Here is a 13,244-nt window from a genome sequence, read left to right as displayed (position 1 = left end):
CCTATCAACAGAACCAATTTTTTTTTAATCTTTCCGATGACATACAAATGCATTTTAATGAAGCAAATTACCAAGCTTTGTCTCCTCTGTGCACGAGCGGGGCGGCCACGTTCAATTAGGCTGAGAAATGCTCATTTGTTCCATCCCAGGCTGCACCAGAGCCAGGGCTCAGCCACCATCCATCACCAGTTGCTCAGCTTGGTGTTACTTAAATCACTTGCCATCCTGTCAGGGCTGGGAATCCTCCACGGGAGCCATTATTTAATTTCAGTTTGTAAAGGTGTCACTTGTTTGGTAATGGGCTGCTTCTGGAGTGGAGGAGTAGGGACTAAATATTCATCATTTCCTGCATCCATCCCAGATCCCTCAGGAGCTACAAGGATGGCAGAGCTGGTGGTGGTGCTGCCATGGAAGGAGTTGGGCAGCAGTGAGGATCCAGGGGACTCCTCACCTTGCAGAGGGAGGTGGGCACTGAAGGGCTCCCCAGGCAATGGGCACTGCCCGAGGCACGGGGAGGGATTGCTGGGGGTCCTGGCCAGGGATGAGAGCTGGATCAGTGCTCCTGGGGGGATTCCAGCTCGGCATCTTCCAGGATTCTGTGAATTCTGCTGGGGCTGCAGAGGCTCCCTTGGTGAGCCTGGGGTGGAAATGCTCCCTGGAAGGATCTTGGGGTCCATCCCTGGCCATGGAGGAGCCTCACCCTGAGCTGGGGCTGGCCCAGAGCAGCTCCTGGAGCACCCAGCTCCTGTCTGCTCGTGGGGAGCTGTCCCCGTGCTGTCCCCATGTCCCTGTGCTGTCCCCGTGCTGTCCCCCTGTCCCTGTGCTGTCCCCCTGTCCCCGTGCTGTGCCCATGCTGTCCCCATGTCCCTGTGCTGTCCCCGTGCTGTCCCCCTGCCCCATGTTGTCCCCGTGCTGTCCCCCTGCCCCGTGCTGGCTCACAGAAGTTGATCTGTGCCCAGGAGGCTGCAGTTAAAATCTGCTGCTCTGCCCAGTGTTGTTTTTGTACCTTGTGCCTCGTGGTTGTGACTGGTTTGTGGTGAGGGCTTTGTGGTTGTGCCTCAGCTTTCCCAGCCTCAGAAGCTCCCCTGAGCTCAATCCAGCCTGGGTTTCCCCAGCCTTTTGTTCCTCCCTGCTGCCCCAGCCCTCTGCCTGCATTCCCAGATTTATGTGGCTTCTAGGCTGTGGGGACATTGATCAGGCAGGCCTTATGCATTTAGAGGAGCTGATAAATGGCACAGCAGCACATTCCCCTCCACTGCTCTGGAATAACTTCAGCCCTCAAATCCAACATCCCATTTGCCACAAATTGGGGAAGGCAAAGAGGGCACCTCTGCTTTCTTAGGGTGCATATTTCATTTATCTGTTACGGGGGTATTGTCCAGTTCTGTGTGTCTGGGGAGGCAATTCCACAGTCTGAGCACCACCTCCCCCTGCCCCCTCCACAATATCCACCTTCAGGGCTTCCTTTGCAGCCTTCACCCTTGTTACAGCTGCATTTCTGCCCTTCATTTTCCAGTCTGTAATCTTTTCCTCTCTTGTTTGTGGTCCCTTGTTCCCTCCTGGCCCCATTCTGCCCCTCACTGAGGATGTACCCCTCAGCCTGGTGTTTGATTTTGTCATCCCCAGGATTTCTTCCACCCAGCTTTGCATGCTCAGGTGTCTCCTCACTCCACTGCAGCAAGTGGCAGGCTTACTCTGAGAGGAATTCAGGGGCTTTCCAGAGGTTGCCTGGTATCATTTTGGCAAGGGTCAAATCCTGGAATTTGTATCTGAGTGCCTGAATTCCACCCTGGGCATGGCTGCAGTCACAGCTCCTCTGTTAATGATTTACCTGGGAAGGCACCTCCGGAAATCCCTGCCTCTGAGAGGGATCATTCCCATTTTGTCTCATTATTCTTGGATTTGTTCATTGCTCCAAAGTCTGGGGGCTCTTGAAGTGCTTTTATTTGTTTCCTTCTGCCATTTGCATAAAAATCCCTGTTTGACTGCAGAAACTGTCTCCAGGATAATTGACAATAATGGTTGAAGTCCCAAGGGAGCAGCATTTCTGTGGTAGGGAACTCCACTGGAAATGCTGTGTGTGAGCCTTGAAGGATGACACAAGATACTTCAGGTAGTCCTTGAAAAGGAACATGTCCCCCTCTTTCTTTTCATTTGCTCTTTGGTTTTGAGGTACAAGAAGGCTTTTTGTATATTAGCATTTTAACAGCAGTTAAAAATAACAACCAGAAATGAATCTCATTGTTGAAAAGGCAATCTGAAGTATGATCAAAAGCTTTCTGTTGTCTCTTGTCAGCAGCACATTGTTTTGCTTTTCTGGGTCACAAATGTGCCAGACCTTTGTTCTGTTTAACTCTTAAAAGGCACCTTTAGAAAATCATTTCTGTGAAAAACACACTGAAATCATCTTAGCTCTGTTAGCAACACTGAGGAGCTGTCGATTGCAGGAGACAGAGAATGCTGGATAAACAGAAAGCTCTTTTCTGTCAGGCCCAGGACTTGTTGCTCCCTTTGGAAGGTGCTGCTGCCCTCAGCCCTCCGTGCCTTGGTTTGGAAAGGGGCAGAGAAGAGGAAACTGCAAACTGAGCAGCCTTAAACGAGAGGAGTTCACCTCTGCCTGCCTCTTCATCCCCTGCTGCAGTGTGGCACTGTCAGGGAGGTTACCAGGGCTGAAATGCCTGCAGTCATCCAGGGGCTCTTTATCCAGCAGCCCTGGCAGAGCTGCAGGAAAGGAAAGTCAGGTTTCCTTTTCTCCTGCTGCTGCTTTAATGCCCAGGGCAGGGCTTGATCTGAGCATCAGCAGCTGCAGCTCTGCCTGGGCTGGGTTTCTGATTGTATCTCCTTTAGGGGATCACATTGCTGCTGCCACTCTCTGTGGGATCTGTGGGATCACTGAGGGATCTGTGGGTGATCTGTGGGATCTCTGTGGGATCTCTGGGTGATCTGTGGGATCTCTGTGGGATCTCTGGGTGATCTGTGGGATCTCTGGGATCTCTGTGGGATCTCTGGGTGATCTCTGCCTCCCACAGCTCAGCAGCAGTCAGGAATGGAGCAGGCAGCAGCTGTTCCTCACAGAAGCCTTTGGAGCTGGGTTTTCCAGCTGTGCCTGAGCAGGGCTGGGGAGGCCCAGGACCCAGTCTGGTGGAGCAGCCCCGTGGCTGTTTGTCAGCAGCTCCCATCCATCTGTCCGTCCATCCATCCCTGCATCCCTCCTGCTCAGGTTGCCTGGCAACCTGGCCTGGTGCCTCCCAGCACTGGGGATGATTTCTTGGGGATGATTTATGGCAGGGCCCTGGGAGGGGCCTGGGGCTGAGGGCTTGGGAGCATTTGATCCCAGAGCTGATAATCAGGGTGCAATTAGGGCAAACAGAAAGGCTCCTCGTTTAGACAGAATTCATTGATTTTTTTTTTTTTTTAATTTTATTTTTCTGCTGTTTTGTTTTCTCTTTCCCATCAGGACTCCACCAGACACAGGTAGAGCACAGAGTGGGAATCAAAGCTTTGCCTGGTGCTTTTGGGTGAACCTGTAATCTTTCTCTTTGTAAAAATAGCTCTGGTTAAAATCCTGATGGGAAAATACAGCTGGGGTCAGCACAGAAGGTTAGCAACACCCTGACAGCTCCAGGCCCGGGGTGAAGGAAGAGCTGAATTCTCTTGCAGCTCTGGAAGTGTCTGAGAGCTGTTGTGTCACCTTCAATATCACGTTGCCTTTCGTGCAGACTCGTGCATTGATCCCTGGCATTAAGCAGAGCAGGGGAAGAGGAGGTTTGTGAGCTGGCATTTCGGGAGTGGGTGGTGCTGTGGGCACAAGGAGAGCCCTTGAACGATCACCTTCACTGAGGGACCTGGCAGGAAACTGGGGCAGCCCTGGGGCTGAGCAGCCCAGCTCAGCTCCTTGTGCCAGCCTGGCTGAGGAGAGCATTTGTGTGTGTCTGAGGAGGCAGAGAGGAGAAAAAGGATGATGAATCCACTCTGACCTCCTGAACGGCAATATAAATACTTTATTGAAAATCCTAAATAAATGTGTTTGTAACCAGTAATCCTGCTCTGCATGCAATCTCATTTAGCCAACTGGGTATGCAAATGTGCTATTAATGTGTTTGCATCCAGTATAAATACACAAATCTAATCTGTTTATATGTGTCATTTACACACAGCTGTGCTCACGCTCACTTAATACCAATATTTCCAGCCAGAGAGAGGTACCATGGGAGCTCCATTGTTCCCAACAAAAGCAGCTCCGTGGAAGGGGGGTCATTATCATCCAGGATCTTTTGGCATTCCCTCGAGGGAGCTGTTAATGGCTCGGCTGTGGCTGCTGTGGGCACTGGCTGGGGCTGGGAGGTGCCTCTCCCGCAGAGCTCTGGGCTCAGTCCCCCACTCTGGGGCCAGGCTCTCCTTTTCCAGGATAATTTTTCAGGAAGACAAAGCGATGCAGTCGGGAGGGAGAGAGCAAATTGTTGGGCACCTTGAAGGCTTTGAGCTGATCTATTCCTTGTCAGTTTGTTTAGAGAGGACACTTGATCTCAGGGGCAGATGGCCTGGGGAGTGTAGGGTTTGTGTCACGTGTGGGTGACCAGGGCTGCACTCTGCACAGGATTTCCAGTGGGAACATCCCTGCCTTGTCATACAGACTGGAATCTAATGAATACCACCAAAATATTTTGGTTTTCCGTGTCTTTGCCTGAGAGAACCGGGTGAAAACGTGATTTTGTTTTCAAATATCTCTAAACGTGCTGCACGCTGAACAGCAGTTTTGCAGCTTGTGAAGATCAAGAAGTAAAGATGCTTTCATGTATTTAGTGTTTATCTGCCGTTAATGAAAACCTCATAAATTTTCATACCATATTTATTATAAAACTTTAAAATGCATATTAAATATAGAAGGTGGTGACAGCTTCCATTGGCATCTTCCTAAAAAACCTGGCCTTCCCAGACGTGCACTAAACCCATTGCTTTCATAATAGCAAAACCTCCCGTTGTGTTTGCTTAGAATTAAGGAAGAGGTTGGGAGAAGAACTTACTGTTCTTGGACATAGTCTAAAGAGGTGATTTGATTTTGTTTTTTATTAGAAAGATTGAGAAATAAAATCCTCATTTCCTGGATTGAGAAAGATCAGAAGAGGCCCTGTGTGTAAATGTTTTGCATTACACAATGCTCTTCACTCATTAACCAGGTGGAAATCATAGGGAGGGAATGAAACAGCACAAGGAATTTCTTAGAGGAAATAATGAGCTCTGAACTGGATTGCAGCACCACGGCAGAAGAGACAGGTTAACAGCAGTGGTGACTCTGCAGGTTCATCAGAGTCGTGCTGCCTTTCTGAAGGTTTCAGGTGGAAATCTTCAGCTGGAAGTTGACTGAGCAGGTTGGTTGTTCTTGCAGTGGATTTACCCCTTGAGCAGCAGCTTTCTTTGGGGTTTGTGGGGTGGAGAAGCACACGGGCTGCAGGGCTGGCAGCAGGCAGCTCCTCCTGCCAGGCTGTAGTCTGGGCGTGATGGAAACCCTGACGCAGGAGCTCAGGCCTGGCACTGCCAGCCCCGTGCCAAACGTGCCAGCGGAGCTCTGTCAGGCCCAGAGTGGCTCTGTGGGTCCTGTCAGGAGGTTTGTTCCTCGGGGTGGAATAGGGGACCTGCAGGGAGCAGCAGGCAGACGTGAACACGCTCGTTCCTTGCTCTGCCCGGGTTATTTATAGCTCCTGTGGCACGCAGGATGCTGCAGCATCTGATGCATTTCATCAAATTATCAAATGGCAGGAGGGCTGGTCAATAGCCATGGAAACCACCCCATAAAACTGAGCTGTGTCTGTCAGGCCCTGGGATTTCCTAAAGCTGCTTCCCAGCCCTCATTCCCCACAGCACTTCCTTAATTGTGGCACAGTTTGTCTTCAGTGAGCGGCACAAACAATAATGCTGACAGAATCCTGTCATAAGCAATCTTTTAAAGTTAAACAGAAGTGGTGAAATTGAAATGTTTGTCCTAAAAATCCAAATTATGTACTTGTAAAAATGAAACCATTGTGCTCCAGAGCCTCTTCCACTTCTCAGCCAGATTTATCCGTGGGCCTGAGCCTGAGCCCTGTGTTTGAGGCTATTTTAGCTTGGCAGCTGTCGCTCTCAGATGCCTCCCGTGAGCAGTGCAGCATCTCCTGCAGCACTGGTGCATGTCATCTGTGCAGGGAGAGCAAATTCAATCAGTGTCAGCCACTCTGCTTTGTGAGGCACCGGGGAGCAACAGGTCACCTCTGATTTGGTGTGCAGCTATTTTTTCTGTTATGTTTAAAGCCATTTTGAGGTCTGTGTTGGCCTTGACTTGGAGAAAAATCCTGTTCTTGCTGCAGGGACAATGGGCCATGATGTCTGAATTAATGGAAGTCTAGAATAGGAAGAAAAATTTGAAAGTGGTTTTAAAAAAGTATTATTAAGCTCTAGAATTTCTGAGTTTCTGAAATGATATTTTGTGTGCTTTGTTGTTAGTTGTACATTAAGAAGTGTCTCTCCCTTGCCTTTCCAAGAGGCACAAAGCTCCTTTCGAGCTGGGTATCTCAGTGCCTCAGTGGCCCAGGAGTGGCCAGAAGGATTGGCTTCATTCCTCCTTGGGAATTTGGAGCAGCATTCAAGGGCCCTCTAATTCTGTTCTGATGGGCTCTGTGCTAGGCTTGCATTTGCAGGAGGGACTTCTGGCATCCCATGGGGTCAAAGGAAAACAGTTTGTCATAGGTTTTATTAAAAGAGTTGAATCACAACACAACCCAATTATAACATAGTTTGGTTAAATGTTAAAAAATAAATGGTTTCCTAAGAATTCAAGGGCACCATAGTAAGTCTTGGGCAAAATAAGGAATAGGAGTTGGGTGTTCTCATTTTATGCAGTGCCTGCCTTTCCATGTTTCCCCATTTAGCTGGTTGAATTCCTGCAGATGGGAATTGACTGCTCTCTGGGATGCTGGGAGTGGTGTTGGGCTGTGTTTGTCACTGCTGCTGCCACCTTCTCTTGCCCAGAGCACCAGCCAGAGGTTTGTGGTGCCAGGGGAGTGACCCACCCACCCACCCCAGCATAATGAGAGTTCCTTGGGAGAATTCACCCGGTCAAAATGAGTGTGTGAGTGCAGGAGGGACCAGCTGTGCTCTGCAGGTACCTGGGTGACTTCTGCCTGGGGGCTGGCACCTTGCTCTCAGAAAAACCTCCCGTGCTTGGGAGCTCAGGCACCCCTGCAAGGCTTCACTGCGGGGTGCTGTGTGGGCTGCTCTGGAAGGAGCAGGTGGGTATGAGTAAATCTCACACTGTAATCTCCAAGCCTTTACAAGCGCTGGTTAATTCCGTCTCCGTGCCCCCGGGCACGTTCTTGGCGAACTCTGCAGTCTTGCTGGTTTTGAGGGTCAGGGTTAGGTGAGGATAGATCCCTGTGGGAGCAGACCTGCAGGATCCTGAGCGGGGGCACCCAGGGCTGTGCTGGGAGCTGAGAGCACCTTTGAGCAGAGAATTCACCTCTTTGGGACTCCTCGTGCCCTTCACAGCATGGAAGCCTCTGATCCCTGCCCACCTCCTTCCAGCAGATGTTTGCAAAAAGATGCGATCCAAAACACATTAAGCCAACTTGAGGCTCGTTTCTCTCTTGGGGATTTTAAAATCTCATCTCCCTCCCTCCCCTGGAATAGTAGGGCCCATGTACTCAGCATCCATTATCTTTTTTGCAGACAGAATTTGTTATTTACTCGTTGTTTATAGCTGTACACAGTGTTTATAGGAAAGGAAAAGGCCTTTTTTTTTTTGCTTGTTTCTTTTTAGGGAATTATGAGTTCTCATTTCCCTCCTTTCCCTGGAATAGTAGGGCCCACATACTCACCATCCCCTATCGGTTTTGCAGGCAGAAATTTGCTATTTGCTTGTTGTTTATACCTGCGCACGGTGTTGATAGGAAAGGAAAAAGCCTTTTTATTTCGGTGTGCTCAGGGAAGGAAGAAGTCCTTCTCTAGAATGTCCCTTGCAGAGAGAGGCACTTTGTTCCGCCTTGCATCTGCTACTGCTGGCTCCTGTGGGGATGTGCGGGGGCCGGGAGAGGCCGCGGCAGGGCTGGAGCCCCCCGGCCGCTGCTGGACCGGGGGAAGGGGCCGGGGAGAGGACGAGGACGAGCAGAGGGACAGAGGACGAGCGGGAGCGAGGAGGGAGCGGCGCCGCGGCCGGGGCTGCTCGGCGCTGGCAGCTGCCGGGGCCGGGGCCGGGCGGCGGCCGCTGCCGGGGCTGCCGGGGGCGGTGTCGGGGCCGAGCCCGGCGGGCGGAGGAGGCGGCGGCGGTGCCGGGGCCGGGCCCGGGCCCGCGGCTGAGGGGGGCCGGCGATCCAGGCCGCCTTTTGCGGCGCGCCCCGCGGAGCCGCCCGCCCAGCCCCGCCGCCATCACACGCTGGGCGCCGCCGCCTCCGCCCGGCCCTGCGCGGCTGCTCCGGGGCTCGGCTCCGCTCCGCGCCCGGCCCCGGCCCCGCTGCCGGCCCCGGCCCGAGCGAGCCCCGCCGAGGAACGCGGGGGCTGCGAGCCTTTAACCCCTGCGGCACCTGCCCCGAGCCCCGCGCCGCGCTCTGCCCGCGCTGCCCGGCCCCGAGCGGCCCCGGCGGAGCTCCGAGCGCTGCAACTCGGAGGCGGAGGGGGATGCGGCTGCGCTTTCTCGGGGTCTTTCCGAGCCCTTTCCCCGTTCGCAGCCCGCTAGGTGCGTTCGCTTCCTCGGGCTCCCGGCGCCGATTCACGGCCGCCGTTTGGGGAATTTTAAAAATATTTTTTCTTTTTTTTTTCTTTTTTTTTTTTTTTTTTTACATTTTTTCTTTGCTGCTGCTGCTGACACGCTGTTTTTGTTATCTTTTATCACAGAAACGGTTTATTAAGGGGTTGAGGCAGTACGGCAAGAACTTCTTCAGAATCCGAAAGGAGTTGCTTCCCAATAAGGAGACCGTAAGTACATTTGGACTTTATGTAATTTGCTTTTTCTCTGGCTGCTTCGCTGTTTGATCTTGCGAAACTCTTTTCTTTTTACCCCGGATTGTCCTCAGATAAACGGAAGAGAAATCCTCAGCCAGCCAAGGCAGCTGCTGGTTTTTAGTGCAGTTTTTAGGTCTTGGGCTGTGAAAGATGTTACATAAAATAATCGTCATGGCTGGACGGAGCCACTGAGCCTGGGTGAAGTGTATTTATGGAGAGCGAATCTAATTTTAAATTCTGACATTACGACGGGATAATACATTTTGTGTCACCCGGTGGGGCTCGAGTGGTATCGGGTAATTAAAGAAAACCTAAACCGAAGCAGCATCGATGGGATCGGGCTCTGCTTAACTCTTCCCTGCCCGGGCCCGACGTGTCCCGGGGTTCTTTGGGGGTTCTGTAACCCTGTCAGTGCCCCCGACCCCGGCAGGGACCGCCGGGGCTCTCCTGCACCGCACACGGCGCGGGGACACCTTGGCAAGCCGGTCCCTTTGCCCCCAAAGAGCCCCGGGCTCTGTCCTGCAGGTGTCCTCCAGCCTTTGGGAAAGTGCTTTCGGTGGTGGTGTGGCTTTAGCAGGGAGGCAGCTCCGTGAAAATGGAGCTGGACTGTTTTCTAGCAGTGTGTCAGCCATGGAAAGCGCTCAGACTTGTGTAGGTGTGCAGGCTGGGGAAGAGCGTGGCTGTAATGGTATTTCAAAGCTCTCAGTTTCTGTGGGATGGTTCCATTCTCCTCCCGGTGGTTCTTGTGAGACAGCGCAGATCTCTGGGTGGTAAATAGTAACACTGTGTGAGTTAAAAAGGAAGGGGAGGATGAGACAATTACGAGTTCACTCATCCTGCTGAGAAAGGAAACTCAGATTGCTGCTCCAGTCTTGGTGGACTCGAGGATCCTGTTGGATTTTGAGGTGTGGAGGCCTGAAAGGTGACAGCTGGGAGGGAATGCTGGAATAGAATGGATCTTATCAGCATCTGACAAACCTACACTTCTCATACCTTTCCTCTTTCCTCCAGAATATCCCCCAGAATGGGTCTAGAACAAATCAGGGTTTGCTTTTAGAAATGAATGCTGCTGATGGTAAAGTTGCTGAGGGGCAAAAGTGCTCTTCTGAGTTTGAATTACAGCAGCTCTGAAGCATTGTGTCTTCATAAATTGAAATTTATATTTTAAATAGGAAATATGGTGGTTTTATTTTTTGTGATGGAGAAAAACATTTTGCAGGGGGAGGAGGAAAAAAAGCCCTGAAAAAGGGAAAGTTTGGGGCAGGTGCTTGCCCCTGCTTGTGCTGCTTAACTTTTTGCATTGGAGCTTGGATATCGGCCTTGGGGTTTCTGTAAAAGTTTTGCAAGTGGTGTTAAACCTCACAGAAGCTCTCATTTTTCAAGTGTTATGTTTTTGTTTCATTAGGTGTAATTTTTTACTACAGGGAAGACTAAATATTAAGTCTGAGCTGCGGGAAGTATCATGTGGATGGGTTTGGGCTCAGGGGTTTTTTTAGCCCCTGTGGTAACTGATCTACAAATAACCTTTGACCTACACTGGGTTGTTTATAATCTCTGCTTCCTATTTTTGCCCACAGGCCTCACTTCTGCTTTCTTGAATTCCCAATCTTTTCCAGCCAAAATTTACAGCCCTTCTGCTGTAGGAAGACATTGCAGCATAAAGGCTGCAGTAAATATTTGACTGTACAGTTTTGCTTCTGTTCCTTAAAGTGGAATAATGAGTAATGTAAATGACAAGGCTGTGGGATTAATTTGTCTGCATTTTTTCATCACCAGGATAATTCCAGATACTTTGCCTGCCATTTTTCTGTTGCAGTGTGAAGTAATCCTGTAGCAATTCCAGAAACACCAGAAAAAGGCTTTATTCTCTTGTTCAGCCTCCATGTTAACATCAGTGAAACTCTAAAAAGTTGTTAAGTGGATACTAATGGATAATGGCTAACTAATAAAACGCTAAAAAGTTGTTAAATGGATACTTTAAGCAACTTCCAGGTGCTTAAAGATGTGTCAGGGGCACTCTTGAGGTGGCTTGCCCCAATGGCTCTTGGACATCTGGTTTATTAAGAGTTTTCCTTCCTGGTCACTGGAGGGTGTGGGGAGGGGACCCAGGGGGTTTTGTCTCAGCAGTCCCCACTAAAAGTTAAATCTCCTTATTACCATGATTTCTGTAAAATGAGTCCTTTCCTAGACCCTTCACTGGGGGGGAAACTCCTCAATGTCACCCGAACCTGGAACATGGAAACAGTGGGAGAAAAGGAGTACAGCAGAACCAGGGAATTCCTGTAGAGACCAGGCCTGTTTCATGTTATTTCATGTTAAACCAGGCTGAGGCTGCTGAGCAGGAAATCAGGATGTGGAGGTGAACGTGACTTTGTATTTTTGTCAGCTTTGGGAAGGTGTAACGAGGCCCTGGTGAGAGATGAGAATCAGGCCATCCTGTACTGAGCTCTCACAGTGTTCAGGAATGTTCTATTTCAGTTGTGCCTTGGCTCTTTCCCCCTCCACAGTTAGTGTGCAATGTCTTTTGAGAAAAGCCTGTGTTTATCAGTGGGTGTTTTCACTAGTTTAACATAGTTTTCTAACGATTTTTAAATTATTTCTTCTAAGTAATAATAATAATAATAATAATAAGGAATAATCCTTAAAGGAAAAAAGCTTTATGAAAGAGACTGTTTATTCCATATCAAAGGTGTGTTTGTTTGGGTCTCCACTCGGCTGGTTGAGTTCACATTTCCAGTTTATTTCCATGTTTATGTCCAGGAGGGGTTCCCAGTGGACGTGGGAGTGAATAACTGCAATGGATCAAGGGAGGTGCAGCTTTAATGTAGGATCAGTGCTCACCTGGAGGAAAAGTGCCTCCGTGTACCTGAGCCAGGAGATTTTTAAATGAAACTCCTGACACTTCCTTGGGTTTCCACTGCCCTGTCTGAAATGCCCCTTCTCCTCTATTTCCATGCAGCTTTCTTCCTTTTATCTTGCCCTGGGTGGTTTCCCCTTGGCTGCAGCTGATGAGCTGCCCTGCTCTCCTCTGGTTCCTGCCTAGCTGCACTGCTGGTTGCTCTGCATGGGAAGAAGTGAATTTTGGAGGCTTTTCAGTGGCCTGAGCAGTTTTCAATAATTACTTTCTTTTAAATTCCCGTGTTGTGAGAATGAAAGGTGCACAGCTGGCAGCAGTTTCCTTAACTGTCTCCTTTGGCTTTAAATGTGGTTTTATTCCCCTCCCATCCACCCATTTTGGGATCATTTGCTAAAACTTTGTGATAATACAGGATTTTCCGAGTATTTAACATTCTGCTCTGAATTCTTCAGATGATTACACTGAGCTACTTGAATTGGAGAGTTTCAGAAGCACCAGCATTGTGATAGGCCTGAGATAAAGGTACTTAAATGCCTCCAAGGTTGGGGATTGCCTTCCTGTGTTCCTGGGAACAGCTTCACTCCGTGCAGGAGGCAAACAGAAACAGGGAATGGGCTCCTGCAGGGCAGTGGCTCCATCAGAGCAGGAGCAGGAGGGTGCCAGCTCCTGGTGTCACCTTGCTGGGACCCAGGGCTGGCTCCTGCTGCTCAGCCTGTCCTTGTGCTGCTCTCTCAGAAGCTCAGGCTGCCCTTGCAGTTTGTCTGACTGCTCAGGGGCCCAGCAGGAGCAGGATTGTTCCCTGTGCCTGGGCTGCCTGCAGCCAGGGGAGTTGTGTGAGCAGTGCCCCAGAAGTGGGGGCTGTGTCACTGTCCCTTTCCTAGTGCAGGAGGGCTGTCCTCTTGCCCTGCCACGCTGCCATGGCCTTTGCTGCAGCTGAATGGAGGTGCTGGAGCCACCTTGTCTGTCCTGGGGATGGGCCTGAGCACTCAGGGCCCTCTGAGAGGAGGGGGGACAGCTCTGGGGACATTCTGGGGCTCTGCAGAGGCTCCTGGGGACAGTTCCTGGCACAGGGCTGTGGGCAGGGTCCCCGTGCCCCTCTCTGCTCCTCGCTGGCCCTGCAGGCAGCCCAGGAGGAGGACAGTGGCTCTTTGTGCAGGCAGGCAGACTCCAGGCTAATTTTGGGTTGAATTTCCCTGCTGAGCACATAGGTATCTGTGGTGTGTGTGATTCTGGGCTTGGCTGCTGAGCAGGGGATGACAGAGTGCAATCCAAAGATCTTGCCTCTGGGTGGATGCTCCTTTATTTAGCTCTAAAGCACAGTGTAAACAGGAGTTATGAATATTGGCTGTTTCCTGACACTGAAATACCTGCAGCATGCTGTATTTATGCACAGAAGAGCTAAATATGCTTCGTTTCTTTA

At 50.5% G+C, this 13,244-nt stretch overlaps 1 protein-coding gene across 8 annotated transcripts in view; it reads left to right on the top strand.

Annotated features, from left to right (window-relative positions):
* Positions 1 to 13,244, top strand: part of RERE (arginine-glutamic acid dipeptide repeats) — a 169,535-nt gene that overhangs the window by 118,782 nt on the left and 37,509 nt on the right. For all 8 annotated transcript variants that reach the window (XM_059866831.1, XM_059866830.1, XM_059866826.1 and 5 more), the window contains one exon: positions 8,860 to 8,940. In XM_059866831.1, the coding sequence (XP_059722814.1) occupies positions 8,860 to 8,940 (81 nt within the window). The remainder of the gene's footprint in view (positions 1 to 8,859; positions 8,941 to 13,244) is intronic.

This window comes from Haemorhous mexicanus, chromosome 23 (assembly GCF_027477595.1).
Source record: "Haemorhous mexicanus isolate bHaeMex1 chromosome 23, bHaeMex1.pri, whole genome shotgun sequence".
Classification (NCBI taxonomy): Eukaryota; Metazoa; Chordata; class Aves; order Passeriformes; family Fringillidae; genus Haemorhous; species Haemorhous mexicanus.
Note: the sequence above shows the minus strand (reverse complement) of the source record. Positions and strands in the feature narration are given on the sequence as shown.